The 27483-nt window shown below is 45.5% G+C and overlaps 1 protein-coding gene across 2 annotated transcripts in view; it reads left to right on the top strand.

Moving 5' to 3' along the window:
• Window positions 1–27483, top strand: part of BUD13 (BUD13 homolog) — a 162449-nt gene that overhangs the window by 11256 nt on the left and 123710 nt on the right. For both annotated transcript variants that reach the window (XM_063943284.1, XM_063943283.1), the window contains exon 2: window positions 1714–1804. In XM_063943284.1, the coding sequence (XP_063799354.1) occupies window positions 1714–1804 (91 nt within the window). The remainder of the gene's footprint in view (window positions 1–1713; window positions 1805–27483) is intronic.

Below are 27483 nucleotides of genomic sequence, written 5' to 3'. Positions count from 1 at the left end.
GTGTATATATATATATATATATATATATATATATATATAATATATATATAGTACTGGTACGAACCGTCACTCCGTGCTGGAAAAATTGCTTCCTGGTGCCTTCAGTGAGAATAGTGAATAGCAAACGAGGGGACTGCGGCACTCAAATTTAAATAGAAGTTTTTTACTGAAGCATGTAAAAGGCAAAGGCAAAATGCCTATACAGGGCCGACGTTTCGGTGAAATACTGAATAAAGATAGCTTGTTACCCTTTTACATGCTTCAGTAAAAAACTTCTATTTAAATTTGAGTGCCGCAGTCCCCTCGTTTGAGATATATATATATATATATATATATATATATATATATATATATATATATTTTCTCAGTGCCTCCCCAGCCAATTACCTCACCGCACGTTACTGCTGTACCGCACACACACAGTTGGATTTCAACTCTTTTCCGCGCCACTAGATTGCGCCAGATAGAGCAGTTCAATTGTTGCTCCTGTCAGGCGTGATCAGGTGACGGCGCCAGCATTTCAGCCCATACTCCCTGGGGTGGTGAGCTGCAATGTGTGAAAAGTTACACTTTTCATGATCTCACCCATTAATTTAGTCGGGTTTAGCTGTTTTACACTGCTAAACCCTACACTAATGTGCGCGTTAACGGGCATCAATTAAATATCGCCCCTGTGATCTCCTGTCACTTTAGATGGGAGATCGAGCAGTGATAACAATTGAATTCCCCCCAATATGTCACTTAAATGCACGTTGTGTAACTACAAGGACCATGCTCTAAGAGGGTACGAATGGTCGACATTCATTAGGTCGACCACTATTGGTGGACATAGACATGGTTGACATGGACTAATAGTCGACACATGAAAATGGTCAACGTGGATTTTTTAACTATTTTTGGTGTTATTTTTCCAAAACATGACCAGGAACCCCATTTAGTGTACCGCATCCGCTTGCATGCGGGCAAGGTGCCTCAGGCCGCTACCGCAGTGCTCGGCACAGGTTACCATTCCCAATCGTAGTCCACGTGAATGGTAAAGTATGAAAAAGTAAAACCTTTTTTAAAAGCCATGTCGACCTTTTCATGTGTTGACCATATGTCCACGTCGACAATGTCAGTGTCGACCAATAGTGGTTGACCTAATGACTGTCAACATTAACATGGTAAACCATCCAAACGGATACCCTCTAAGAGACAGCAGTTAGTACGTAGACTGTATAATTTGATCATGTTGCAGTAGGTTACAGTCCTTTCTGCCCCCCGGTGGTATAGTGTTATGCCCCACCCCACCCGTGTTTTTTTTATTCCCCCCCAGTCCCCTCCCCTGCTAAAGGTGGTATGGTGTTCAGCTCTCTCTTTCCGCACCTCCTCCCCAGTGGTCAGCCCTTATCTGGTTGTGTGAAGTCACGACCCGCTCCCAGGTGATGTGGCGTTACCCCCTCACTTGGTGGTGCTGATGAGATTTGAAGCCATATGGTATAATTCTTTAATTGTTCAGCTCCTGTGATTTAAGTATTTTAGTAGGAGTCAGGATATTGTCACCTCAATGTAAAGTTTCAGGTTCGTTAAACCCACTCCCGTGACCATGCATCAAGTCATTTTGTTATGTGGTTTTTGTTTCTCACTAGTGAAACTTTTGTTTTCTTTATGTTGTTGTCACTGTGCCTTTGTGCTATATCATCATGGTAATAGTTACACTATTTTAATTTTTAGCATGCGGATAGTAGACGATGATGCTGAGGATTGGAAAAAAGTTCCCAAAAAAAAGGAGGAACCAGTGGAAGAGGAAGAGGACCAACCAGTGGTGAGTACCGTTGATTCTGTCTTTTAAGTTGCATTGTAAATGTGAATGTTCTGGACAGTGGCGACTTACACACAATCTTAAAGTAGATTGTATATGATTTATAGCCAAACTTCAAACATGGGCAAAAATAAGCGTCAATATTGTGTGACTTGTCAAATAGTATAGTCCCCAATTCTTATAGCCCAGAAATATCTTTAAAAACAGTATTGATTCCTGTAGACATAAGGAAAGACTGTTATCCTTACTGTTCCTTCATCTGGCTCTGTGGGGAATCTGCTGTAAGGGACCCCCTTCTATGGTGGTGCACAACCTTCTCAGGCCTGCCATTGTGATGGACATGGGAGAATCTAGTGTATTACCTTAGAGCAATGGGTATGGGTCCTTAGGTTGACACAACTTAGGTCGTACTAGGTTGACAGGTGAAAAGGTTGACATGAGTTTTTGGCCTTTTTTTGGTGTTTTCTTCGTAAAGTGATGGGGAACCCCAATTAGTGCACCGTGTCCTATTCCCAGTTGTGGTCCACGTGGATCGTAAAGTATGAAAAAGTCCAAAAATTGTGAAAAACTTATGTCGACCTAGTGCCCATGTCGACCTAATGACTGTCAACCTAAGTTGTGTTGACCTAACAACCGTATGCCAGAGCAATACAAGGTAATGACGACAACTTTAGAAATTGAAACCATGTAAGATTTGTGTCGCTGTGGAACAAAGTGCTTCAAGATGAATGTTTACTGGTATGGGTGCATGTGACTATATGACTTCTTCGTTTGCCTCTAGAAGATGGCTGAACCTGCTTATGCGGGAAGCAGGAAGTGTTGCAAAATTGAATATTCGCTACATAGTTAAGTTAGTTCAGAGGTACTGTCTTGTCACATGACTCCATCTCTCGAGCATGCGAGGTCAACACAAAAGACATGCGGCAGTGAATAAATCACCCACTTGCTCAGGCTATATCTTAGTACATTCCATGGAAAATACTTCCTCCATCGCCCCGATAATAGGCGAAGCAGGAGCTGCATTAACGCTGCAGTATGTGCAGTGTAAGTACATTTATCTGGGTATCACTTTGATGCCTCTGCGAGATGTTATTGATGAGTTCAGCCAAATGAACACTATTTTCTGTCATTTCATTATTTATTAGAGGATGTGAATAGTGAAAATAGTGGTAGTTCTCATTTTAGTTTATTGAGAATAAATAGTTATTTTTATTTTTTGTGGAATACATGGTTGGAACATTACGACTTGGATAGAAAAAATACTTCCTGCATGAAATACTTTATTTTAGTGAAACGTACCTTGGTGGCAACAACACTTAGAAGAGGGATTCAGTTAGCTGTGAAAAACAGTCTTTCTCTTACGTTCTAGTGGATACTGGGGTCTTGCACTTTACTACCATGGGGTAAAGATAGGGTTCACTGGAGCCTGGCACTTTAAAAACCTTTAGTGCAGGGCTGGCCAAACCAGTCCTCGCGATCTACCAACAGTTCACATTTTCCAGACCACCTAGCTGGTGCACAGGTGTAGTCATTACTAATTAGGATGTGCTGCATTCATTCCTAACTGACAATTCTACAGATCTCCAGGAGGCCTGGAAAACATGTACTGTTGGTAGATCTCGAGGACCGGTTTGGCCAGCCCTGCTTTAGTGTGTGTGTGTGTGCTAGCTCCTCCCCTCTATGCCCCTCCTACCAGACTCAGATTAGAAAAATGTGTGCCCAGGAGCCGGGTGCATTTCTCTGGAGCTCCAGAGAGTTTCTTTTGTTTTTATTTTAGTTTATTATTTTCAGGTAGTCCTGGTTGGCAACCAGGCTACCTGCTTCATGGGACTTAGAGGGGGGACCGAACAAACCTCCTGAGGGTTAATGGTTCGTAATCCCCAGCTGACAGGACACTGAGCTCCTGAGGTACTGATCACACATTGTTAGTATGTGTGCTCACTCCTGCAGCTAGCCGCCACCCTCTAACAGATGCCGAAGTACAAGGTGCGGTGAGTGTTACACCGGGGTCTCGGTTAGCAGGTCCCAGGTGCAGTTTTGGCGGCAGGTCACGTGGCGGTCACGGGCCCAGAGCTGCGGTGCCCGCCGCGCACAAACTGGCTAAGGGCAGATGCCCCTCAGTGCTCACTGTCATAAAAAGGCTTTGTGTGTACTGTCTGCATATTATGCTGCGATTTCTAACATGGCCAGTATAAACTATTCATCAGGGACCACGTGACATTACGGGACCTGAGGCGGGAAGACGCCATTTCCTGCTGCTGACGATCAAGGCTGCATGCACGCTGCTCCTCCAGAGACCCACACGGACTCTGTGCTGGTACCAGGGGGTCATAGGGGGGGGGGGGGAGGGGAGAGTACATCAGTGGATGCGCCGCTGCACTATTGTCAGGTCATACATTTAGTTACACATTGTACTGCTGTGTTTCTGTGTGCTGGTGTCCGCTCCTCAGTGTCACTCCAGGGGCTCTTTGGGGTCTGTGTGGAGGTGTTCGGTCAGTGGGCTGCGCTGTTTTACAGTGGTGTATGATGTCTGTGGACATGGTGATGTGTGCTGCTTGTAATTCAACCCCGTCTTCAGCAGGGTCATTCATGTGAGCAATGTTCCTTATCTCCACAGGGCCCCAGCTCACAGGCACCTGACTGCCTAGATAGCTTTAAAAGCATGATTCAGAATGTCAATTCAGAATTAGCTGCAGCTATTAGAGAGAGACAGGTGTTAACTCTATTGATTGTGTGGCTAAGGCAGCAGATACCAAGAAGGCTTCTCAGCCCCCTCTAGTGGTTTCACATAAAAGCTCACTGCCACGGGTGCTCCAGTCTGATTCTGATTAGCCTGATGTAGATGATGATGATGACAGTTCCCTGTCCCATGAGGTGGAGGCTCCCATTTTTGCTGTAAGAGAGGTCCTTCACATACCGGGTCAGGAGTTATACTTTTAATGTTAGACCCAAGACCTCGATTTTCGAGTTAGAGAAACTCCCGCACCAGGTTTTAAATAAATGATATTATATAGGGAATATAAATGGCATAACTTTTTGTGTTGACTAAACAAATATTTCAACACAAATGCATATAAGTGGTGCTGCTTGTTGATTTAAATATACATATATGGATTTAAAGAAGAAAAAGTAGATCAACTTTAGGTAGCAGCACTCATTCCCTTCCACAAAAGATTCAATTCTTTTTAATAATAAAACAAATTTTGATACTTTATTAATATGATGAAAACTAAAAGAAAGATTTCAATACCCACATGTGATATAGATACCTTTTATTATTACCACATGTGATGTATTATATGTCCCCTTATTATAAAGGGGTCATGTGAAGTGAAATATAAAATCAAATAGAGACAGAATAACGTGTGAGAGAAAAAAATACATTTATGTGAGTAAAGATATTTGTTAAAAGAAAATGCTAGTACGCTGTCTTTATTTTATGAATTAATGAGTACAGGTTGAGTATCCCATATCCAAATATTCCGAAATACGGAATATTCCGAAATATAGACAGTGAAACCTTTGTTTTCTGATGGCTCAATGTACACAAACTTTGTTTAATACACAGTTATTAAAAATATTGTATTAAATGACCTTCAGGCTGTGTATATAAGGTGTATATGAAACATAAATAAATTGTGTGAATGTAGACACACTTTGTTTAATGCACAAAGTTATAAAAAATATTGGCTAAAATGACCTTCAGGCTGTGTGTATAAGGTGTATATGAAACATAAATGCATTCTGTGCTTAGATTTAGGTCCCATCACCATGATATCTCATTATAATATGCAATTATTCCAAAATACGGAAAAATCCGTTATCCAAAATACCCCTGGTCCCAAGCATTTTGGATAAGGGAGACTCAACCTGTACCTGTGATTACAGGGGTTATTGGGTAATCTTTGAAACAACCACTGACTGTTTCTGCCAGTGATGGTTACAAATGTTGCAGTGTTGTGACATTCCTAGTATATTATTGATTCAGTAAATCACAATGCAACTCTTGTTGCTATATAGTAGTGTGATAAGGATGTTAGAAACAACACTGCATATATTCAGATGACAGTTTAACTGTCTGATTATTTGTGAATATAAGGCTCTTATTGCCCTGAATAGTACCGGTGTATAATCACATGCAGACAGGTTAATTTTTAGACACTGGGTATTATAGGTTACCCCTATTAGAATGTATGTTCACTAGCCAGTACCCCTTAATTGATATACTGCTATTTCAGCAATGCACTTGATGAGGCTGTGAATTTTATAAAATACTGGCTTAAAAATAAGCCTGCCTTAGCACCTTTTTATTAAATTATATTTCTCTAACGTCCTAGTGGATGCTGGGGACTCCGTAAGGACCATGGGGAATAGCGGGCTTCGCAGGAGACTGGGCACTCTAAAGAAAGATTTAGTACTATCTGGTGTGCACTGGCTTCTCCCTCTATGCCCCTCCTCCAGACCTCAGTTAGAATCTGTGCCCGGCCGAGATGGGTGCTCCTAGTGGGCTCTCCTGAGCTTGCTAGTGATAAAGCTAAATTTCTCTATCGTCCTAAGTGGATGCTGGGGTTCCTGAAAGGACCATGGGGAATAGCGGCTCCGCAGGAGACAGGGCACAAAAAAGTAAAGCTTTACTAGGTCAGGTGGTGTGCACTGGCTCCTCCCCCTATGACCCTCCTCCAGACTCCAGTTAGATTTTGTGCCCGAACGAGAAGGGTGCAATCTAGGTGGCTCTCCTAAAGAGCTGCTTAGAGAAAGTTTAGTTTAGGTTTTTTTCTTTACAGTGAGTCCTGCTGGCAACAGGATCACTGCAACGTGGGACTTAGGGGGAAAGTAGTAAACTCACCTGCATGCAGAGTGGATTTGCTGCTTGGCTACTGGACACCATTAGCTCCAGAGGGATCGAACACAGGCCCAGCCGTGGAGTCCGGTCCCGGAGCCGCGCCGCCGACCCCCTTGCAGATGCTGAAGCGTGAAGAGGTCCGGAAACCGGCGGCTGAAGACTCCTCAGTCTTCATAAGGTAGCGCACAGCACTGCAGCTGTGCGCCATTTTCCTCTCAGCACACTTCACTGGGCAGTCACTGAGGGTGCAGAGCGCTGGGGGGGGGCGCTCTGAGAGGCAAATATAAACCTTATACAAGGCTAAAAATACCTCACATATAGCCCATAGGGGCTATATGGAGATATTTAACCCCTGCCTGACTGGAAAAATAGCGGGAGAAGAAAAAGCCGAAAAAGGGGCGGGGCCTATCTCCTCAGCACACGGCGCCATTTTCTGTCACAGCTCCGCTGGTCAGAACGGCTCCCAGGTCTCTCCCCTGCACTGCACTACAGAAACAGGGTAAAACAGAGAGGGGGGGCACATTAATGGCTATATATATATATATTAAAGCAGCTATAAGGGAGCACTTAATATAAGGATATCCCTTGTATATATAGCGCTTTGTGGTGTGTGCTGGCAGACTCTCCCTCTGTCTCCCCAAAAGGGCTAGTGGGTCCTGTCTTCATTAGAGCATTCCCTGTGAGTTTGCGGTGTGTGTCGGTACGTGGTGTCGACATGTATGAGGACGATATTGGTGTGGAGGCGGAGCAATTGCCAAATATGCAGATGTCACCCCCCAGGGGGTCGACACCAGAATGGATGCCTTTATTTGTGGAATTACGTGATGGTTTATCTTCCCTTAAACAGTCAGTTGAGGACATGAGGCGGCCGGACAATCAATTAATGCCTGTCCAGGCGCCTCAAACACCGTCAGGGGCTGTAAAACGCCCTTTGCCTCAGTCGGTCGACACAGACCCAGACACGGGCACTGATTCCAGTGACGACGGTAGAAATTCAAACGTATTTTCCAGTAGGGCCACACGTTATATGATTTTGGCAATGAAGGAGACGTTACATTTAGCTGATACTACAGATACCGTAAAACAGGGTATTATGTATGGTGTGAAAAAACTACAAACAGTTTTTCCTGAATCAGAAGAATTAAATGACGTGTGTGATGAAGCGTGGGTTGCTCCTGATAAAAAGTTATTGGCATTATACCCTTTCCCGCCAGAGGTTAGGGCGCGCTGGGAAACACCCCCTAAGGTGGACAAGGCGCTCACACGCTTATCCAAACAAGTGGCGTTACCCTCTCCTGAGACGGCCGCACTTAAGGATCCATCAGATAGAAAGATGGAAGTTATTCAAAAGAATATATACACACATGCAGGTGTTATACTACGACCAGCTATAGCAACTGCCTGGATGTGCAGTGCTGGAGTAGTTTGGTCAGAATCCCTGATTGAAAATATTGATACCCTAGATAGGGACAATGTTTTACTGTCGTTAGAACAAATAAAGGATGCATTTATCTATATGCGTGATGCACAGAGGGATATTTGCACACTGGCATCTCGGGTGAGTGCTATGTCCATTTCAGCCAGAAGAGCCTTATGGACACGACAGTGGACAGGCGATGCGGATTCAAAACGTCACATGGAGGTTTTGCCGTATAAAGGGGAGGAGTTATTTGGAGTTGGTCTATCAGACTTGGTGGCCACGGCTACTGCCGGGAAATCCACTTTTTTACCTCAAGTCACTCCCCAACAGAGAAAGGCACCGACTTTTCAACCGCAGCCTTTTCGCTCCTACAAAAATAAGAGAGCAAAGGGCTTGTCGTACCTGCCACGAGGCAGAGGAAGAGGGAAGAGACACCAACAGGCAGCTCCTTCCCAGGAACAGAAGCCCTCCCCGGCTCCTGCAAAAACCTCAGCATGACGCTGGGGCCTCTCAAGCGGACTCGGGGACAGTGGGGGGCCGTCTCAAAAATTACAGCGCGCAGTGGGCTCACTCGCAGGTAGACCCCTGGATCCTGCAGATAATATCTCAGGGGTACAGGTTGGAATTAGAGACGGATCCTCCTCATCGTTTCCTGAAGTCTGCCTTACCAACCGTCTCTTCCGAAAGGGAGAGGGTGTTGGAAGCCATTCACAAGCTGTACGCTCAGCAGGTGATAGTCAAAGTACCCCTATTACAACAAGGAAAGGGGTATTATTATTCCACTCTATTTGTGGTACCGAAGCCGGATGGCTCGGTAAGGCCTATTCTAAATCTGAAGTCCTTGAACCTCTACATAAAAAAGTTCAAGTTCAAGATGGAGTCACTCAGAGCAGTGATAGCGAACCTGGAAGAAGGGGACTTTATGGTATCCTTGGACATCAAGGATGCGTATCTACACGTTCCGATTTACCCCGCACACCAGGGGTACCTCAGGTTCATTGTTCAAAACTGTCACTATCAGTTTCAGACGCTGCCGTTCGGATTGTCCACGGCGCCTCGGGTCTTTACCAAGGTAATGGCCGAGATGATGATTCTTCTTCGAAGAAAAGGCGTATTAGTTATCCCATACTTGGACGATCTCCTAATAAGGGCAAGGTCCAGAGAACAGCTGGAGACAGCTTTAGCACTATCTCAAGAGGTGCTAAGACAACACGGGTGGATTCTGAATATTCCAAAATCCCATTTAATCCCGACAACTCGTCTGCTGTTCCTAGGAATGATTCTGGACACGGTTCAGAAAAAGGTTTTCCTTCCAGAGGAAAAAGCCAAGGAGTTATCCGATCTGGTCAGGAACCTCCTAAAACCAGGAAAAGTGTCAGTACATCAATGCACAAGAGTCCTGGGAAAAATGGTGGCTTCTTACGAAGCAATTCCATTCGGCAGATTCCATGCAAGAATATTCCAAAGGGATCTGTTGGACAAATGGTCAGGGTCGCATCTGCAGATGCACCTGCGAATAACCCTGTCACCAAAGACAAGGGTGTCACTTCTGTGGTGGTTGCAGAAGGCTCACCTATTAGAAGGCCGCAGATTCGGCATTCAGGATTGGATCCTGGTGACCACGGACGCCAGCCTGAGAGGCTGGGGAGCAGTCACACAAGGAAGAAACTTCCAGGGAGTATGGACGAGTCTGGAAAAGTCTCTTCACATAAACATTCTGGAACTAAGAGCAATCTACAATGCTCTAAGCCAGGCGGAACTTCTCCTGCAAGGAAAGCCGGTGTTGATTCAGTCGGACAACATCACGGCGGTCGCCCATGTAAACAGGCAGGGCGGCACAAGAAGCAGGAGTGCAATGGCAGAAGCTGCCAAGATTCTTCGCTGGGCGGAGAATCACGTGATAGCACTGTCAGCAGTGTTCATCCCGGGCGTGGACAACTGGGAAGCAGACTTCCTCAGCAGACACGATCTTCATCCGGGAGAGTGGGGTCTACATCCAGAAGTCTTCAACATGTTAATAGACCGTTGGGAAAGACCAATTGTAGACATGATGGCGTCTCGCCTCAACAAGAAACTGGACAAATATTGCGCCAGGTCAAGAGATCCACAGGCAATAGCTGTGGACGCACTGGTAACTCCTTGGGTGTACCAGTCAGTGTATGTGTTTCCTCCTCTGCCGCTCATACCAAAGGTATTGAAGATCATACGGCAAAGAAGAGTAAGAACAATACTAGTGGTTCCGGATTGGCCGAGAAGGACTTGGTATCCGGAACTTCAAGAGATGCTCACGGACGAACCGTGGCCTCTACCTCTGAGAAGGGACCTGCTACAGCAGGGTCCCTGTCTTTTTCAAGACTTACCGCGGCTGCGTTTGACGGCATGGCGGTTGAACGCCAGATCCTAAAAGGGAAAGGCATTCCAGAAGAAGTCATTCCTACCTTGATTAAGGCACGGAAGGAAGTCACCGTGAAACATTATCACCGCATTTGGCGAAAATATGTAGCGTGGTGCGAGGATCGGAAGGTTCCGACGGAGGAATTCCAACTGGGTCGTTTCCTACATTTCCTGCAATCAGGATTATCTATGGGTCTCAAATTGGGATCCATTAAGGTTCAAATTTCGGCCCTGTCAATATTCTTCCAAAAAGAATTGGCCTCTGTCCCTGAGGTCCAGACTTTTGTCAAGGGAGTACTGCATATACAGCCTCCTGTGGTGCCTCCGGTGGCACCGTGGGATCTAAATGTAGTTTTAGATTTCCTCAAATCCCATTGGTTTGAACCATTGAAAAAGGTGGATTTGAAATATCTCACATTGAAAGTGACTATGTTACTAGCCCTGGCCTCTGCCAGGAGAGTATCTGAATTGGCGGCTTTATCTTATAAAAGTCCTTATCTAATCTTCCATTCGGATAGGGCAGAACTGCGGACTCGTCCGCATTTTCTCCCTAAAGTGGTATCAGCATTTCATCTGAACCAACCTATTGTGGTGCCTGCGGCCACTAGCGACTTGGAGGACTCCAAGTTGTTGGACGTTGTCAGAGCCTTAAAAATATACATTGCAAGGACGGCTGGAGTCAGAAAATCTGACTCGCTGTTTATATTGTATGCACCCAACAAGTTGGGCGCACCTGCTTCTAAGCAGTCGATTGCTCGTTGGATTTGTAACACAATTCAACTTGCACATTCTGTGGCAGGCCTGCCACAGCCTAAAACTGTAAAAGCCCACTCCACAAGGAAGGTGGGCTCATCTTGGGCGGCTGCCCGAGGGGTCTCGGCATTACAACTCTGCCGAGCAGCTACGTGGTCGGGGGAGAACACGTTTGTAAAATTTTACAAATTTGATACCCTGGCAAAGGAGGACCTGGAGTTCTCTCATTCGGTGCTGCAGAGTCATCCGCACTCTCCCGCCCGTTTGGGAGCTTTGGTATAATCCCCATGGTCCTTTCAGGAACCCCAGCATCCACTTAGGACGATAGAGAAAATAAGAATTTACTTACCGATAATTCTATTTCTCGGAGTCCGTAGTGGATGCTGGGCGCCCATCCCAAGTGCGGATTATCTGCAATACTTGTACATAGTTATTGTTAACTAATTCGGGTTATTGTTAAGGAGCCATCTTTAAGAGGCCCTTTCTGTTGTCATACTGTTAACTGGGTTTAGATCACAAGTTGTACGGTGTGATTGGTGTGGCTGGTATGAGTCTTACCCGGGATTCAAAATGCCTCCCTTATTGTGTATGCTCGTCCGGGCACAGTACCTAACTGGAGTCTGGAGGAGGGTCATAGGGGGAGGAGCCAGTGCACACCACCTGACCTAGTAAAGCTTTACTTTTTTGTGCCCTGTCTCCTGCGGAGCCGCTATTCCCCATGGTCCTTTCAGGAACCCCAGCATCCACTACGGACTCCGAGAAATAGAATTATCGGTAAGTAAATTCTTATTATTTATCGTATATACAACCCTTTGAGGTCTAGGAACACTGTACGCTGTTTACTTAAGAAGTACCGTAAGGGTACGCAAGTTGCGTAACGATCGCTCAGCCGTAGGCGAGACGCTCAAGCGTCACGTTCGCTCACGGCCCAGAGATCACAGACAAGCACTCTGTTGGCTATGACTAACGTAATGATTCGCTATGGCGTAGCGGACGCTCGAGACCACGAGGAGATCACCAGCGGCGCAGACGCTCACAACGCTATACCTTTATGTCTAAACCTATTATTAATGAAATACACAGAATACCTTAATGTGAATACAGGGTGTAAGTGCAACCTTGTGTAACCTGACTAGCTACAAAGCTGCTTGAGCGTCACCGACGCTCAAGTGAACACTTAAAACTATGAGAAAATACACAGCTACTGGTTTAGGGTCCAAAGCCTATTATCTGTATTATAACTATTATACTTGCATAAAGAATCACAGTACAAATGATACACTACAATATAACAGAGACTTCCTAACCAAATAACTATACAAGAAACACAATACAATACTATGCTGATCTAATACAATACAATACTAGTCAATGGGAGATACGAGAGAAGGAAAAGAGAGAGAGAGAGATATATATATGAGAGAAATGGCTCACAGAAAGACAATGATTACGGAGAGAAACTTACGCACAAGGGTAAACGATCGCATGCGCCTGGACATCCAGCACCCGATTTTCAGCAATGAGAACCGTTGAAGAGTGAGAGCTGGATGTGGTCGGCCTGCCTATTTATGCCCCACACACAATGCAATCTTACAGTCCCTACAATCCCATTGTCCATTGGACGTCGGAATTCGGCCCTGCATCATAACAAAAGGTCATAGGTTGATTCATACAGGTGGGCTGTGACGATTTCAAACAGCTCAGGTGGGTGGGGAACTAGGTTTCCCGCCGCATACCTGAGTATGAGTAAATAGTAGAAATGGACATAAACTTCTTATGTCCATAACTATTCGCACGAGCGATTAATACGCTCCAAACCAACACCGGAATATTGCTATTTAAATACTCTTCCGATGGGTACCAAACACTACTGCATGACTCCTGTTAGACCCTTCCTACGATACAAAGAGGGATTCCTCAGCTCAGGGACATTCTATATTAACCAAACTTTCAGAATCTATCAAAGGGACCATGATCTACAAACTACATTAATTGTGAAAATATGTAACGAATGAGTCGCACGCTACGACTACATAAACTCTACCGTAAATACGCATACCGTGCGCCCGCGGGTGCACGCTATTGCGGGTATGCGCCTTCACGGGAGAGCGTACGCATGCGCAGCGCGGACCAGTGTGCGGTGCAAATATGGCAGTGTGTATGGGGATATTTTTCTGACTTTGACAGTCCACCCTTTGGCAGTCAATAATAACTGCCACCTCCTGAAAACATTTCAAAAGGAGAAAAATATATGTCAGGGGTTAATTCATTTCCATGGTTGGGTGAGGGAGGAGAGAGGAGTAGGTGTGAAGAGGGTATGACCTAGTGTGATAGCAGAAGCATGTGTGTATGAGTCCATGTTTGGGGGGGTCATGTATCATCGTGCCGTACGTGTTGTAAATCAAGCTTCGAGGTATTGCGAAGTATACATTTGAATTCCTTCTTATCCTGTGGTACAGGTCTGTGGATGGGCTGTCAAACTTTACCGAGCTCTTTTCGGATTTTGAACAAAATGGGGAGCACATTTTAGTTGATGATACGTGAATGGGGGGATATGTGATTGCTGATATCTGTGCCTGCATTCCCTTTACTATGTGTGTTATTACCTGAGGGTTGTAGAGATGAAGATAAAGAACACTTATGGGGAATGCAATGATATTCTATGTCAGGTAAATGTACATCTGTCGTTGAAGTTTTGTTCGGTATCTGTTGAGAGTCGTCTTCTTTGCGCTGTATTGCTCCTTGGGCATGAGCAAATAGCTTTGTCAGTGCCATCAGATTTACAAAAAAAAATGTTGGGCTAGCGTGAGTTTAAAAATACTAGGGAAACTGGGGATCCATGGCAAAGTTCATCAAATGTCCATTTCTCAAGTGGTCAAAACTTCATCTTTGGTGCTTGTCTGTTGTCTGTTGTCTGTATAGCGTCTCGTCAACTTCCTCGTCCAAGGGGGTCTTTGTATCTTGGAGAAAAGCAGAAAAACAGGTGAAAGAAACGGACCGTATAATCGCATTTTTCATCACATCCTGGTTTCTATCATTGGGTCATAAATCAAATCCAGGTTAATTACAGTTTCCTCACTCCTCAAGCTCATCACTTTTGTACTTTGTTTGCACCTCATTAAAGCCTGCCCGCATCTAAATATCAATCCAATAGATATAACAACACCTAAGATACATAGGAGGAACTTTCCAACATCCATTATGACTCCTTGAGCCCAGTCTCCTAAACCGGAGAACCAATTTCGCGGGTTCAACCATGACACCCAACCAGTCAGCTCATTACCTACAGCAGCAAGGGTGAGATTGTGTTTTCGACGAAATTCCCACTTCAATTGGAGAATATCGTCCATCTTTTGGTCTATGACCTCTACCGGATCCTCGGTGCTATTGGTGATATACGTGCAACACTTTATGCCGTACTGTGTTGCCAATGTAACACAATATCCGCCTGTTACTGCTGTAAGATAATTAAGAACCATCCTATGCTGAACTAGTTCTGTTTTATAAGCTTGAAGTTCTCTTCCAGTGTATCTGAATGTGTCATCATACATTTCAGTGATATTATCTAACAAATTGGCGAGTGCGGAAATGTATCTATAATTCATCACTCCTCGAGCGGTGCGAGTGAAATCTAACGCTACCAGAACCTGAATCCCGGTGGATTCATGGATAAGATCAGAGGCCGGGTGCTCTAACCTTTCTGACAGTTGTCTTTTAACTCGGTGCTCGTAATGAGTGTGAGTATAAGGAGCTTGGGCACCACGGTGTATGTCCTTCATTTTGTCATGTGTAACAGTCATCACTTCAGGCAATACTTTTCCAATATAACACAATCCTTCAGAGTTTGGGGCAAGCCACTTGTACGCCTTTCTCCCGCATATGAAATATGCATCATCGGGGAGAACATATGGGACAGAGAAGGACATTACCATATTACACACCTTCCAGGTGAATTCTCCTGACCCTAATTCTTCCATCTGCTTAATGCACGTATCGGTTTGTACGATATGTGCACAGTATCCTGGTGATACTTCTCCAACTCTAGTAATCCTATTTCCTAAGGTATATCGATACCGGAAAGATTTTCCTCTACTTGCTATGTGGCGTACAAGCTCTGTATCCGTAGGCATTCTATCTGCTCTGTGTGAAAAGGTCATGGTAAGGTTGCTCCATGACACTTCCCAATTTCCCGGCTTACGGGGATTGGAGATATTAAAACATAAGAGGGACCTATCCACATGGTATTGGTGGAGCTTCAAACTAGGAGGGCTGGAGATGTTAAACCTCCGGTCCACCGGTCTCCCACCACTTAGCTCAAGTACCTCCCCTAACGTTAAAGGAAATGGCACTAGCCCTGATTTGCTATGACCCTGAGGTACTTGAGAGCATACCCAACAATCTGTTTGGTTTAATACGTTACCCACTAAGGAGTGATAGTCACTCAATGGATGCCGGTCCATATGGATATTAAAACTGGATTGGCATTTCTTTATGCACCCATCCTCAATCAAATTGTCACAGAGCCTACAGATACAGTTTTCTTCAGCTAACAATCCATCACAATTTCTTCTATCGGATCGTTTTCTGATACTCGCCTTTGCTTGTTGGCTTGGTTGATCTTGGAAAACTGCGCCTCCATCATCATAATCGGAACCCATTCCAGAACCTCTCTCGACCTCTATGGTACTCTCGCCGGAACAGACTGCTCTGGTCAACATCATGGTTAACATCAAAATCCGGATCACAGTCTCTTGGGGCAAGTCCATCTTTGAGGAGGAAATAGAGAAGAATGAGAAGGGGGAAAAAGAAATTTTTAAGGGAGAGGGGGATGGGAAGTGGAGAAAACAATAAAAGGGAGAAGGGGGTCAACAACTGCTTTCGGTCTTCAAGGCTCAGGTGCCGCCTCAGTCCTCCTGGAACAGACACTCCAGTGATACAACCTCTACCGTCTGTTCCTTATCACGGGACTTCTCTGGATCAGCAACCTTTTTGCAGTGGGATGAATGGACCCAAGTCTCTCTCTCAGCAACCTTCAATGCTGTGGTGCTAGTCAATAAGACCTGGTATGGTCCTTCCCATCTATCAATAAGACAACCTGAGCGTAGAAAATTTCGTATCATTACATAATCCCCAGGTTCAATGTCATGACAATTACTATCTGGTAAATCAGGAATCACCAACTTCAGATTATCATTTTGATTCCTCAACTGTTTACTCATGTTAATCAAGTACTTTACAGTTACTTCATTGTTACATTTCAAATCATCCTGAGGGTTAATCATGACATGCGGTTGTCGACCAAACAAGATTTCAAAAGGGGATAGATTAAGAGGGGACCTGGGAGTGGTTCTGATACTGTACAATACAATGGGTAAAGCTTCTGGCCATGTCAATCCTGTCTCTGCCATCACTTTACTCAATTTATTTTTAATAGTGCTGTTCACTCTTTCGACCTTCGCACTCGCCTGTGGACGGTACGGAGTGTGCAGCTTGCTATCAATACCCATTAATTTACACATTCCTTGAAAGACATCACCGGTAAAATGGGTACCCCTATCACTTTCAATGATTCTAGGGATACCATATCTACATACAAATTCCTGCACAATTTTCTTAGCTGTAAACATAGCGGTATTTGTAGCTGCTGGAAATGCTTCGACCCAATTCGAGAAAACATCTATACAAACAAGTACATATTTCAAATTTCGACATGGGGGTAGTTGAATGAAGTCAATTTGTATTACCTGGAAAGGGCCGCCGGCAGGTGGGATATGGGATGGTTCTGTAGGTATTGCTTTTCCAATATTCTTTCTCAGACAGGTAAGGCATGACATTGCTCTTTTACCCGCATGAGAGGAGAATCCTGGGGCGCACCAGTATACTCTTACCAATTTGCACATCCCCTCCTTGCCTAGATGAGTCAGCCCGTGAGCTGCTTCAGCCAGACACGGAAGGTATGTCCTGGGGGCCACTGGTTTACCATGTCCATCCGTCCAGAGCCCTGAGGACTCCTGGCCATATCCCTTTGCCTTCCAGACTGCCTTTTCCTGTGTGGAACACAAATTCTGCATCTCACACAACTTCTGTGTGTTGATGGTATTAAATACCATCAGTTGTGTGGTGTCTGTCTGTATGGGGGTAGCAGCTGCTAACTTAGCAGCTTCGTCTGCTCGGCTGTTACCAAGTGATACCGGGTCTTGGCTATATGTATGTGCTTTACATTTGATAACAGCCACTCTGTCGGGTTCCTGTATCGCTGTTAGAAGCCTTTTTATGTGAGTTGCATGCGCTACCGGTGTACCAGCGGCCGTCATGAAGTTTCTGAGACGCCATAGGGCTCCGAAATCATGGACTACCCCGAATGCGTATCTAGAATCGGTGTAGATATTGGCTGACTTACCCTTAGCCAATTCACATGCTCTGGTTAGGGCGACCAGTTCAGCAACCTGGGCTGAGTGAGGTGGGCCTAGCGGTTCCGCTTCTATGGTGTCTTGGTCATCTACGACTGCGTATCCAGTACACAAGTCTCCCGAGTCTGACTGTCTGTGACAACTACCGTCCGTGTAGAACGTGAGTTCTGCATCTTCCAGTGGGTTGTCACTGATGTCAGGCCTTGCGGTAAAATTTTGGGTCAAATATTCCATACAATCATGTGTATCTTCCTTTGTATTGAATCCTCCTTCCCCAGCACTCTCACCTTCCACCCTTTGTGCCTGACCAGGCACACCTGGGAGATATGTTGCAGGATTTAATGCACTGCATCTCCTTATGGTGATGTTTACGGGGGCCATTAGTGCCAATTCCCATCTTGTAAACCTCGCTGATGAGACGTGTCTGGTTTGGGCAGAATTCAATAAGGCTGATACTGCATGTGGCGTATGGATTGTGAGGTTGTGGCCTAGCACGACGTCTTCGCTTTTTGTCACTAGCAATGCTATCGCAGCAACGCTTCGCAAGCATGTGGGGAGGGATCGCGCTACCGTGTCTAGCTGAGCGCTGTAGTATGCAACTGGCCTGCTGGCATCACCGTGTTTTTGGGTTAGTACACCTGCTGCGCAACCAGCACTTTCTGTTCCGTATAGTTCAAAGGGTTTCCCATAGTCTGGCATACCTAGCGCTGGCGCCTGCGTTAGGCACTGTTTGAGTCTCTCAAATGCTGTTTCGGATTCGTCTGTATGCAAAATCCTATCAGGTTTGTTTGAGGAGACCATTTCCTGCAAAGGTAGCGCCAATATGGAAAACCCTGGGATCCAATTACGGCAATACCCACACATTCCTAAAAACGTTCTGATCTGTTGCTGGGTTTGTGGTAGAGTCATGTCTCTAATTGTTTGGATTCTATCAGCGGTCAGGTGTCTCAGTCCTTGTGTTAGACAGTGTCCCAAATATTTTACCTTAGTTTGGCATAATTGCAACTTGTCTTTGGACACCTTGTGTCCGGTGTCTGAAAGATGAAACAGGAGCTGTTTCGTATCCTTCAGAGATGCTTCCAGTGAATCTGAACACAGTAATAAATCGTCCACATACTGTATCAATACTGATCCACTGTCTGGTTGGAAAGACTGTAAACAATCATGCAAAGCCTGAGAAAATATACTTGGACTATCTATGAAACCTTGGGGCAATCGAGTCCATGTGTATTGGACTCCTCTGTATGTGAATGCAAACAAATATTGGCTGTCAGGGTGCAGAGGTACCGAAAAGAAAGCGGAGCAGAGGTCAATAACAGTGAAAAATTTGGCAGTGGGAGGGATTTGCATTAGGATGACAGCTGGATTTGGCACTACGGGGAACTGACTCTCAACTATTTTGTTAATCCCTCTTAGATCCTGCACTAGCCTGTAACCCCTCCCCCCACTCTTCTTAACAGGGAAGATGGGACTATTGGCAGTGCTGGACGTTCTTACTAGAATGCCCTGTTGTAGCAAGCGCTCTATTACTGGGTAAACTCCTAACTCCACCTCTGGCTTCAGAGGATATTGTGGGATTTTTGGAGCTATCCTACCATCTTTTACTTGTACCACTACTGGAGCTACGTTTGCCATTAGTCCAGTGTCCTGTCCGTCTTTTGTCCAAAGTGACTCTGGTATCTGAGATGTCATCTCTTCTATTTGGGATGGATTCCTATTTGTCATAATGGTATGTGACGTTAATTTTGATGGGGAGTCTAACATGTCTCGCACTTCCTGAGCGTGTTTCTCAGGTATGTCCAAGAATACACCTTCAGGAGTACAATAAATGACGCACCCCATTTTACACAGTAAGTCTCTTCCCAGGAGATTGGTTGGTGCCGATGCAGCCAGCAAAAAGGAATGCTTGGTATGCAAAGGCCCTATTGTAATCTCGGCTGGTTTGCTAACAGGGTAGTGCTGGACTACTCCTGTTACTCCCATGGCTGGAATTGTCCTACCAGTGGTTCTCATGCCCACTGTCGAATTTATCACTGACTTGGCCGCCCCTGTGTCTACAAGAAAGTTTAAAGTTTTACCAGCTACATTGATTGCGACCTCGGGTTCACTTTCAAGGTTGGCAATTAATTTTACTGGCTGCAGATTACAGGTATGGCCACACCCCTATTGGGTATGGTGACCTCCCTGAATCCCGCTGGCAGCAACTACTTGTGAGGGAGATAGTTGGGAACTACCAGAGGCATGCCAGTCTCTGTTTGGGGGATATCTTTTTGTCTCCCCTGTATGTGGCTCATAACTCCGTTTCTGCGGACCTTGCTCCCAATGTCGTGTGTCGTGTCGTTGTCTAGGGGTTTGGTATGAGTTTCGTGGATTCTTTACTCTACAATCTCGTGCCATGTGTCCCTGTTTGTGACAAGAATAACAAGTAACCATACTTGACTTACCCACAGGATTTGGTGATACAAACAAAGGCTGCCTTGTGGTCAGAGCCTGTATACTTACTGACATTAATTTGTCACCTTGTTGTTCCCTGTGTCTAGTGATGTTTCTGTCGTGATCAATAGCAGCCTCTCTCAAAGTAGCCACAGACAGACCTCGCCAACAAGGTTGCGTGGTCTGTACCCTAGTCTTCAATGACTCTTTTAAATCATCCATCAGTACCGATACTGCTACTTCCCGATGGTTTGTGTCTGTTTTAATGTCCTCTATACCTGTGTATTTTGCCATTTCTAATAATGCTCTGTGAAAATACTCTGCAGCTGTCTCTGACTCCTTCTGTTTAATGGAGAATATCTTATTCCATTTAGCTACTGCTGGGAAATACTCTTTTAGCTGCAAGTTTATTCTTTTCACATTATCTTGGTTGTACACATCTGTAAGAGGTACATCATGATCTAGTCCGCAATCAGCTAAAAATTGAGTTGCGTCGACATTTGAGGGTAAACACGCTCTCAGCAATATCTGCCAGTCTTTATTGTTGGGCTCTACAGTGTTACCTAAGTCTCTGATGTATTTTTGACTGGCAACTAAGTCTTTTCTAGGGTCAGGAAATTCAGACACTATGGTCCTTAATTCCATTCGGGAAAATGGAGTGTACATGGCGATGTTCCTAATGGGAGTGGCTCCTGATGCGTCTGTTTTCCCATTTGGCACTGCTATTACTCTAACAGGTGTAATTCTAACAACCTCATTCTGTGTAGATTCTACAGGCTGTGGTGAAATAGTTTCAGCATAATGCATGGTGCCGTACTTACCAGTTGATACGACCTCACCTATCCCTCCGCTAGGGACCTTTACTAATCTCGTGGGTGGAGCTGTGCCTACTGTGGTCTCTGCTATGGTGGCTGCTAGAGAGAGCGCTGAAACCGTTGCCGATTCGTCCTCTTGATCACACTCCTGAGGAAAGTTCAAAACAGGGTACAACTTGCACGGGTTAATACTTGCATGGGTTAATGAGTTAACATTATCATTAACATTTACACAGTTACTAAGTGATTTTGTGTTACACCTTAGTGCGTCTTTCTCCGTAATCAACTTCTCTCCTGATATATATGGTGGCGGCGGGGCCGTGGCAATTAATTTTCTGTTAGTGCCAGATCCCGCCGCCTGAGCCAAACCTCTCTGTATCTCACCTTCCTGTTGCCACAACTGTAAATAATCATAATGCTGAATTCGTCTCTTTGTTGATTTTATGAGACATATCCTCCTCCTTAAATTTTGTAACACTTCTGAGCTGAAGCTCCCTATTCTTGGGAATTTCTCCCCGTCATGCACAGTCATTCTCTCCCATTCATCACATAAAGTTTCTGTGTGACTTCCATATTTCTCACACATGATATACCTGGCCGACCCAATTGGCCGGACCACTGAATCAACCCGAACCGAGGTTGATCGCCCCCTACCTGAACAAGTGGCCCCCATAGTTCGAAAGTGTTGCTTTATTTAGCCAACCCTTTACGAAAAACCAAATGCCAATAATAGGCTGACGGTGGCGGTTTACCGAGTACCCCACTCACTCGCCCACGCCGACCTATACGACCTGATCACACCGATATGGTGCTGGCGTACTCGACCTAGGGCCCCTGCGACCTGAACCTCTATTTACTGGAACCTGTGAGGGTTATCCGAAGAACACTTACTCTTTCCAGTAACTATTGGTTGCTGGATAGTTCCTGAGTGAGCAGCGAACTTCCCTTAAAATAAAAAAAAATTACACAAATCACGTTAGAGTGTACAGATAGCGTTCGTGACCCCTTTACTCTAATGGTATTAGGTCAGATTACTAACTACTGCACACACTTACGTGCGGTCCAGTCGTTCAGTACACAAACAACTAAGCTTATGTACGGAAAGACCAATGGAATCGAAACTTACGACTGCGAATTCCTTCAGCCAGAGCTTATATGGCCTATATGGGTGTTGCACCAACCCTTTTCGGTGTTGTGCCTGTGAACTGTATAGCGGACTTCCTTGTCGGCTGTACCTGGACCTCCTGGTCTGTTATGACCTCCTGGTCTTGTTACAGTATGACCTCCTGGTCTTGTTACAGTATGACCTCCTGGTCCGCTATACTCTAATGCTCAAAATTGTATTTAACCAGAGATGCCTCCCTAGCCACCGTGCACGTCACTTACACGCATGTACCTCACGAGTACTCGACTTTTCTTGTGGTTCAACCTTTAAAAATTGTAAAAACACTCACTCATCACATGTACACTTTTGTTTCTATTTCTATTTCTGCGCAGAAAATTTTCTTCAGCCCAGCTGTGTTACCAATTAGGAGCAGGATCTGTTAATTTAAATTTTTGGATTTCCAAAAATAGACTTGCGTTATTTACCGCCTGTTGCGCTATTTACCGCTGTGCGTTACTTATCACGTTGCGTTAAAAATCAACTTATCGTGACTTGAGCTACGTGGCGTAACCGGACGCTACGTTGCGTAATGAACGCTGCGTGCGTCGGCCTTTGGATTGCGTACGCTAGTCCTTGTTAGAGACACGTGTACGCAAAACAAAGATCCACCGTAACACAATATACTTTTATCAATGTAAACGATCCCTGATCATCTACCGCGTACCCCACTGGCTTTGCCTTATCTCCCAGGCAAACCTGTGTGTTTGTCTACACTTTTAACTATTACCTCTATCCTTAAACTATGAAATAACAGCAAGTCTCTTTTAGCACTTTTCTATCAACTATAAAAACTGGCAGACAGGATGGTGATATACGACAAATGAAATACACAGATGGAAAAGAAGTGCAGATATATATATGTATGCGTGCGTATATACGCAAGACAGAAGAAAAATAAACAGTTTAAAAAAAACAAAAAAAAAACACAAGCGTTTTGTTCTTACCTCCGGTTCCCGGATTCCTTCAGCACTCGTTATCTAAGCGAAGCAGACGCTTATCCCGTCAGCACTACGAGACAACCTCCCGCCCTTTGCTGAGGGATAATGTCTGCTGATCTACCTAGTGCAGATATGTGAAGGACAGGACGAGCCGCCAATTGATAAAGCTAAATATTTATCGTATATACAACCCTTTATGAGGTCTAGGAACACTGTACGCTGTTTACTTAAGAAGTACCGTAAGGGTACGCAAGTTGCGTAACGATCGCTCAGCCGTAGGCGAGACGCTCAAGCGTCACGTTCGCTCACGGCCCAGAGATCACAGACAAGCACTCTGTTGGCTATGACTAACGTAATGATTCGCTATGGCGTAGCGGACGCTCGAGACCACGAGGAGATCACCAGCGGCGCAGACGCTCACAACGCTATACCTTTATGTCTAAACCTATTATTAATGAAATACACAGAATACCTTAATGTGAATACAGGGTGTAAGTGCAACCTTGTGTAACCTGACTAGCTACAAAGCTGCTTGAGCGTCACCGACGCTCAAGTGAACACTTAAAACTATGAGAAAATACACAGCTACTGGTTTAGGGTCCAAAGCCTATTATCTGTATTATAACTATTATACTTGCATAAAGAATCACAGTACAAATGATACACTACAATATAACAGAGACTTCCTAACCAAATAACTATACAAGAAACACAATACAATACTATGCTGATCTAATACAATACAATACTAGTCAATGGGAGATACGAGAGAAGGAAAAGAGAGAGAGAGAGATATATATATGAGAGAAATGGCTCACAGAAAGACAATGATTACGGAGAGAAACTTACGCACAAGGGTAAACGATCGCATGCGCCTGGACATCCAGCACCCGATTTTCAGCAATGAGAACCGTTGAAGAGTGAGAGCTGGATGTGGTCGGCCTGCCTATTTATGCCCCACACACAATGCAATCTTACAGTCCCTACAATCCCATTGTCCATTGGACGTCGGAATTCGGCCCTGCATCATAACAAAAGGTCATAGGTTGATTCATACAGGTGGGCTGTGACGATTTCAAACAGCTCAGGTGGGTGGGGAACTAGGTTTCCCGCCGCATACCTGAGTATGAGTAAATAGTAGAAATGGACATAAACTTCTTATGTCCATAACTATTCGCACGAGCGATTAATACGCTCCAAACCAACACCGGAATATTGCTATTTAAATACTCTTCCGATGGGTACCAAACACTACTGCATGACTCCTGTTAGACCCTTCCTACGATACAAAGAGGGATTCCTCAGCTCAGGGACATTCTATATTAACCAAACTTTCAGAATCTATCAAAGGGACCATGATCTACAAACTACATTAATTGTGAAAATATGTAACGAATGAGTCGCACGCTACGACTACATAAACTCTACCGTAAATACGCATACCGTGCGCCCGCGGGTGCACGCTATTGCTGGTATGCGCCTTCACGGGAGAGCGTACGCATGCGCAGCGCGGACCAGTGTGCGGTGCAAATATGGCAGTGTGTATGGGGATATTTTTCTGACTTTGACACTAGAAAAGAAAGTATTTTGTTAGGTTTTTTGTTTTCAGAGAGCTTCTGCTGGCAACAGACTCTCTGCTACGAGGGACTGAGGGGAGAGAAGCAAACCTACTCACGGCAGCTAGGTAGCGCTTCTTAGACTACTGGACACCATTAGCTCCAGAGGGATCGAACACAGGTACCTAACCTTGATCGTCCGTTCCCGGAGCCGCGCCGCCGTCCCCCTCGCAGAGCCAGAAGAACAGAAGCAGCATGAAGACATCGAAATCGGCGGCTGAAGACTCCTGTCTTCACTTAAGGTAGCGCACAGCACTGCAGCTGTGCGCCATTGCTCCCACAGCACACCGCACACTCCGGTCACTGTAGGGTGCAGGGCGCAGGGGGGGGCGCCCTGGGCAGCAATTCAGTACCTTTTTGGCAAAAAGAGACATATATACAGTCTGGGACTGTATATATGCCCGAGCCCCCGCCATTTTTTACACATTAAAGCGGGACAGAAGCCCGCCGCTGAGGGGGCGGGGCCTTCTTCCTCAGCACACCAGCACCATTTTCTCTTCACAGCTCCGCTGGAAGGACGCTCCCCAGGCTCTCCCCTGCAGTATACAGGTGCATTAAAGGGTAAAAAAGAGAGGGGTGGCACATAAATTTAGGCGCAGTATATATATTAACAGCAGCTATAAGGTAAACACTAAGGTACAGTGTAATCCCTGGGTTATATAGCGCTGGGGTGTGTGCTGGCATACACTCTCTCTCTGTCTCCCCAAAAGCCTTTGTGGGGTCCTGTCCTCAGTCAGAGCATTCCCTGTGTGTGTGCTGTGTGTCGATACGCCTGTGTCGATATGTTTGATTAGGAAGGATACGTGGAGGCAGAACAAGTGCAGCTGAGTGTGGTGACGGTGCCGACACCTGATTGGATGGATATGTGGAAGGTGTTAAATCATAATGTAAACTCCTTGCATAACAGATTGGATAAAACTGTAACCGGGGGACAGTCAGGGTCTCAACTCATGCCTGATCCTACAGCGCAGAGGCCGTCAGGGTCTCAAAAGCGCACACTATCCCAGATAGTTGACACAGATGTCGACACGGAATCTGACTCCAGTGTCGATGATGATGAGGCAAAGTTGCAGCCTAAAATGACTAAAGCCATCCGCTACATGATTGTAGCTATGAAGGATGTATTACACATTTCTGAGGAAAATCCTGTCCCTGACAAGAGGATTTATATGTATGGGGAGAAAAAGCATGAAGTGAATTTTCCCCCTTCACATGAATTAAATGAATTATGTGAAAAAGCGTGGGATTCCCCTGACAGGAAGGTGATAGTTTCCAAGAGATTACTTATGGCGTATCCTTTCCCGCCAACGGACAGGTTACGCTGGGAATCCTCCCCTAGGGTAGACAAGGCGTTGACACGCTCGTCTAAGAAGGTGGCCCTGCCGTCTCCGGATACGGCCGCCCTAAAGGATCCTGCGGATAGAAAGCAGGAAGCTATCCTGAAGTCTGTTTATACACATTCTGGCACACTGCTGAGGCCAGCAATTGCTTCGGCCTGGATGTGTAGTGCGGTAGCTGCATGGACGGATTCTCTGTCTGAGGAGTTAGATACCCTGGACAGGGACACTGTTCTACTGACCCTGGCACATATCAAGGACGCGGTCCTATATATGCGGGATGCCCAGAGGGACATTTGCCTGCTGGGCTCTAGAGTTAACGCAATGTCCATTTCTGCCGGAAGGGTCTTATGGACTCGGCAATGGACAGGGGATACCGACTCTAAAAAACACATGGAGGTTTTACCTTATAAGGGTGAGGAATTGTTTGGGGATGGTCTCTCGGACCTAGTTTCCACAGCTACGGCTGGGAAGTCAAATTTCTTGCCTTATGTCCCTTCACAACCTAAGAAAGCACAGTATTACCAAATGCAGTCCTTTCGTTCTCAGAGGAGCAAGAAGGTCAGAGGTGCATCCTTTCTTGCCAGAGGCAGGGATAGAGGAAAAAAGCTGCACCATGCAGCTAGTTCCCAGGAACAAAAGTCCTCCCCGGCTTCCACTAAATCCACCGCATGACGCTGGGGCTCCACAGGCGGAGCCAGGAGCTGTGGGGGCGCGTCTCCGACATTTCAGCCACCAGTGGGTTCGCTCACAGGTGGATCCTTGGGCTATACAAATTGTGTCTCAGGGTTACAAGCTGGAATTCGAGGTGATGCCCTCTCACCGTTACCTAAAATCGGCCTTACCAACTTCCCCCATGGAAAAGGAGATAGTGTTGGAGGCAATTCACAAACTTTTTCTCCAGAAAGTGGTGGTAGAGGTCCCCCCCCTTCAACGGGGAAGGGGCTACTATTCCACTATGTTTGTGGTACCGAAACCGGACGGTTCGGTCAGACCCATTTTAAATTTAAAATCCCTGAACATTTATCTGAAGAAATTCAAGTTCAAAATGGAATCGCTCAGAGCGGTCATTGCAAGTCTGGAGGAAGGGGATTTTATGGTGTCTCTGGACATCAAGGATGCTTACTTGCATGTCCCCATTTATCCGCCTCATTAGGAGTACCTCAGGTTTGTGGTACGGGACTGTCATTACCAATTCCAGACGTTGCCGTTTGGCCTGTCCACGGCACCGAGAGTTTTTACCAAGGTGATGGCGGAAATGATGGTGCTCCTTCGGAAGCAAGGGGTTACAATTATCCCATACTTGGACGATCTCCTCATAAAGGCGAGGTCCAGGGAGCAGTTGCTGATCAGCGTAGCACACTCTCAGGAAGTGTTGCGTCAGCACGGCTGGATTCTGAACATTCCAAAGTCGCAGCTGATTCCTGCGTCGCGTCTGCCCTTCCTGGGCATGATTCTGGACACAGACCAGAAGAAGGTGTTTCTCCCGGAGGAGAAGGCTCAGGAGCTCTTGACTCTGGTCAGAGACCTCCTAAAGCCAAAACAGGTGTCGGTGCAT

Source organism: Pseudophryne corroboree, chromosome 10, assembly GCF_028390025.1.
Source record: "Pseudophryne corroboree isolate aPseCor3 chromosome 10, aPseCor3.hap2, whole genome shotgun sequence".
NCBI lineage: Eukaryota > Metazoa > Chordata > Amphibia > Anura > Myobatrachidae > Pseudophryne > Pseudophryne corroboree.
The sequence above is the reverse complement of the archived record's forward strand: the minus strand, read 5'-3'. Positions and strand labels throughout refer to the sequence as shown.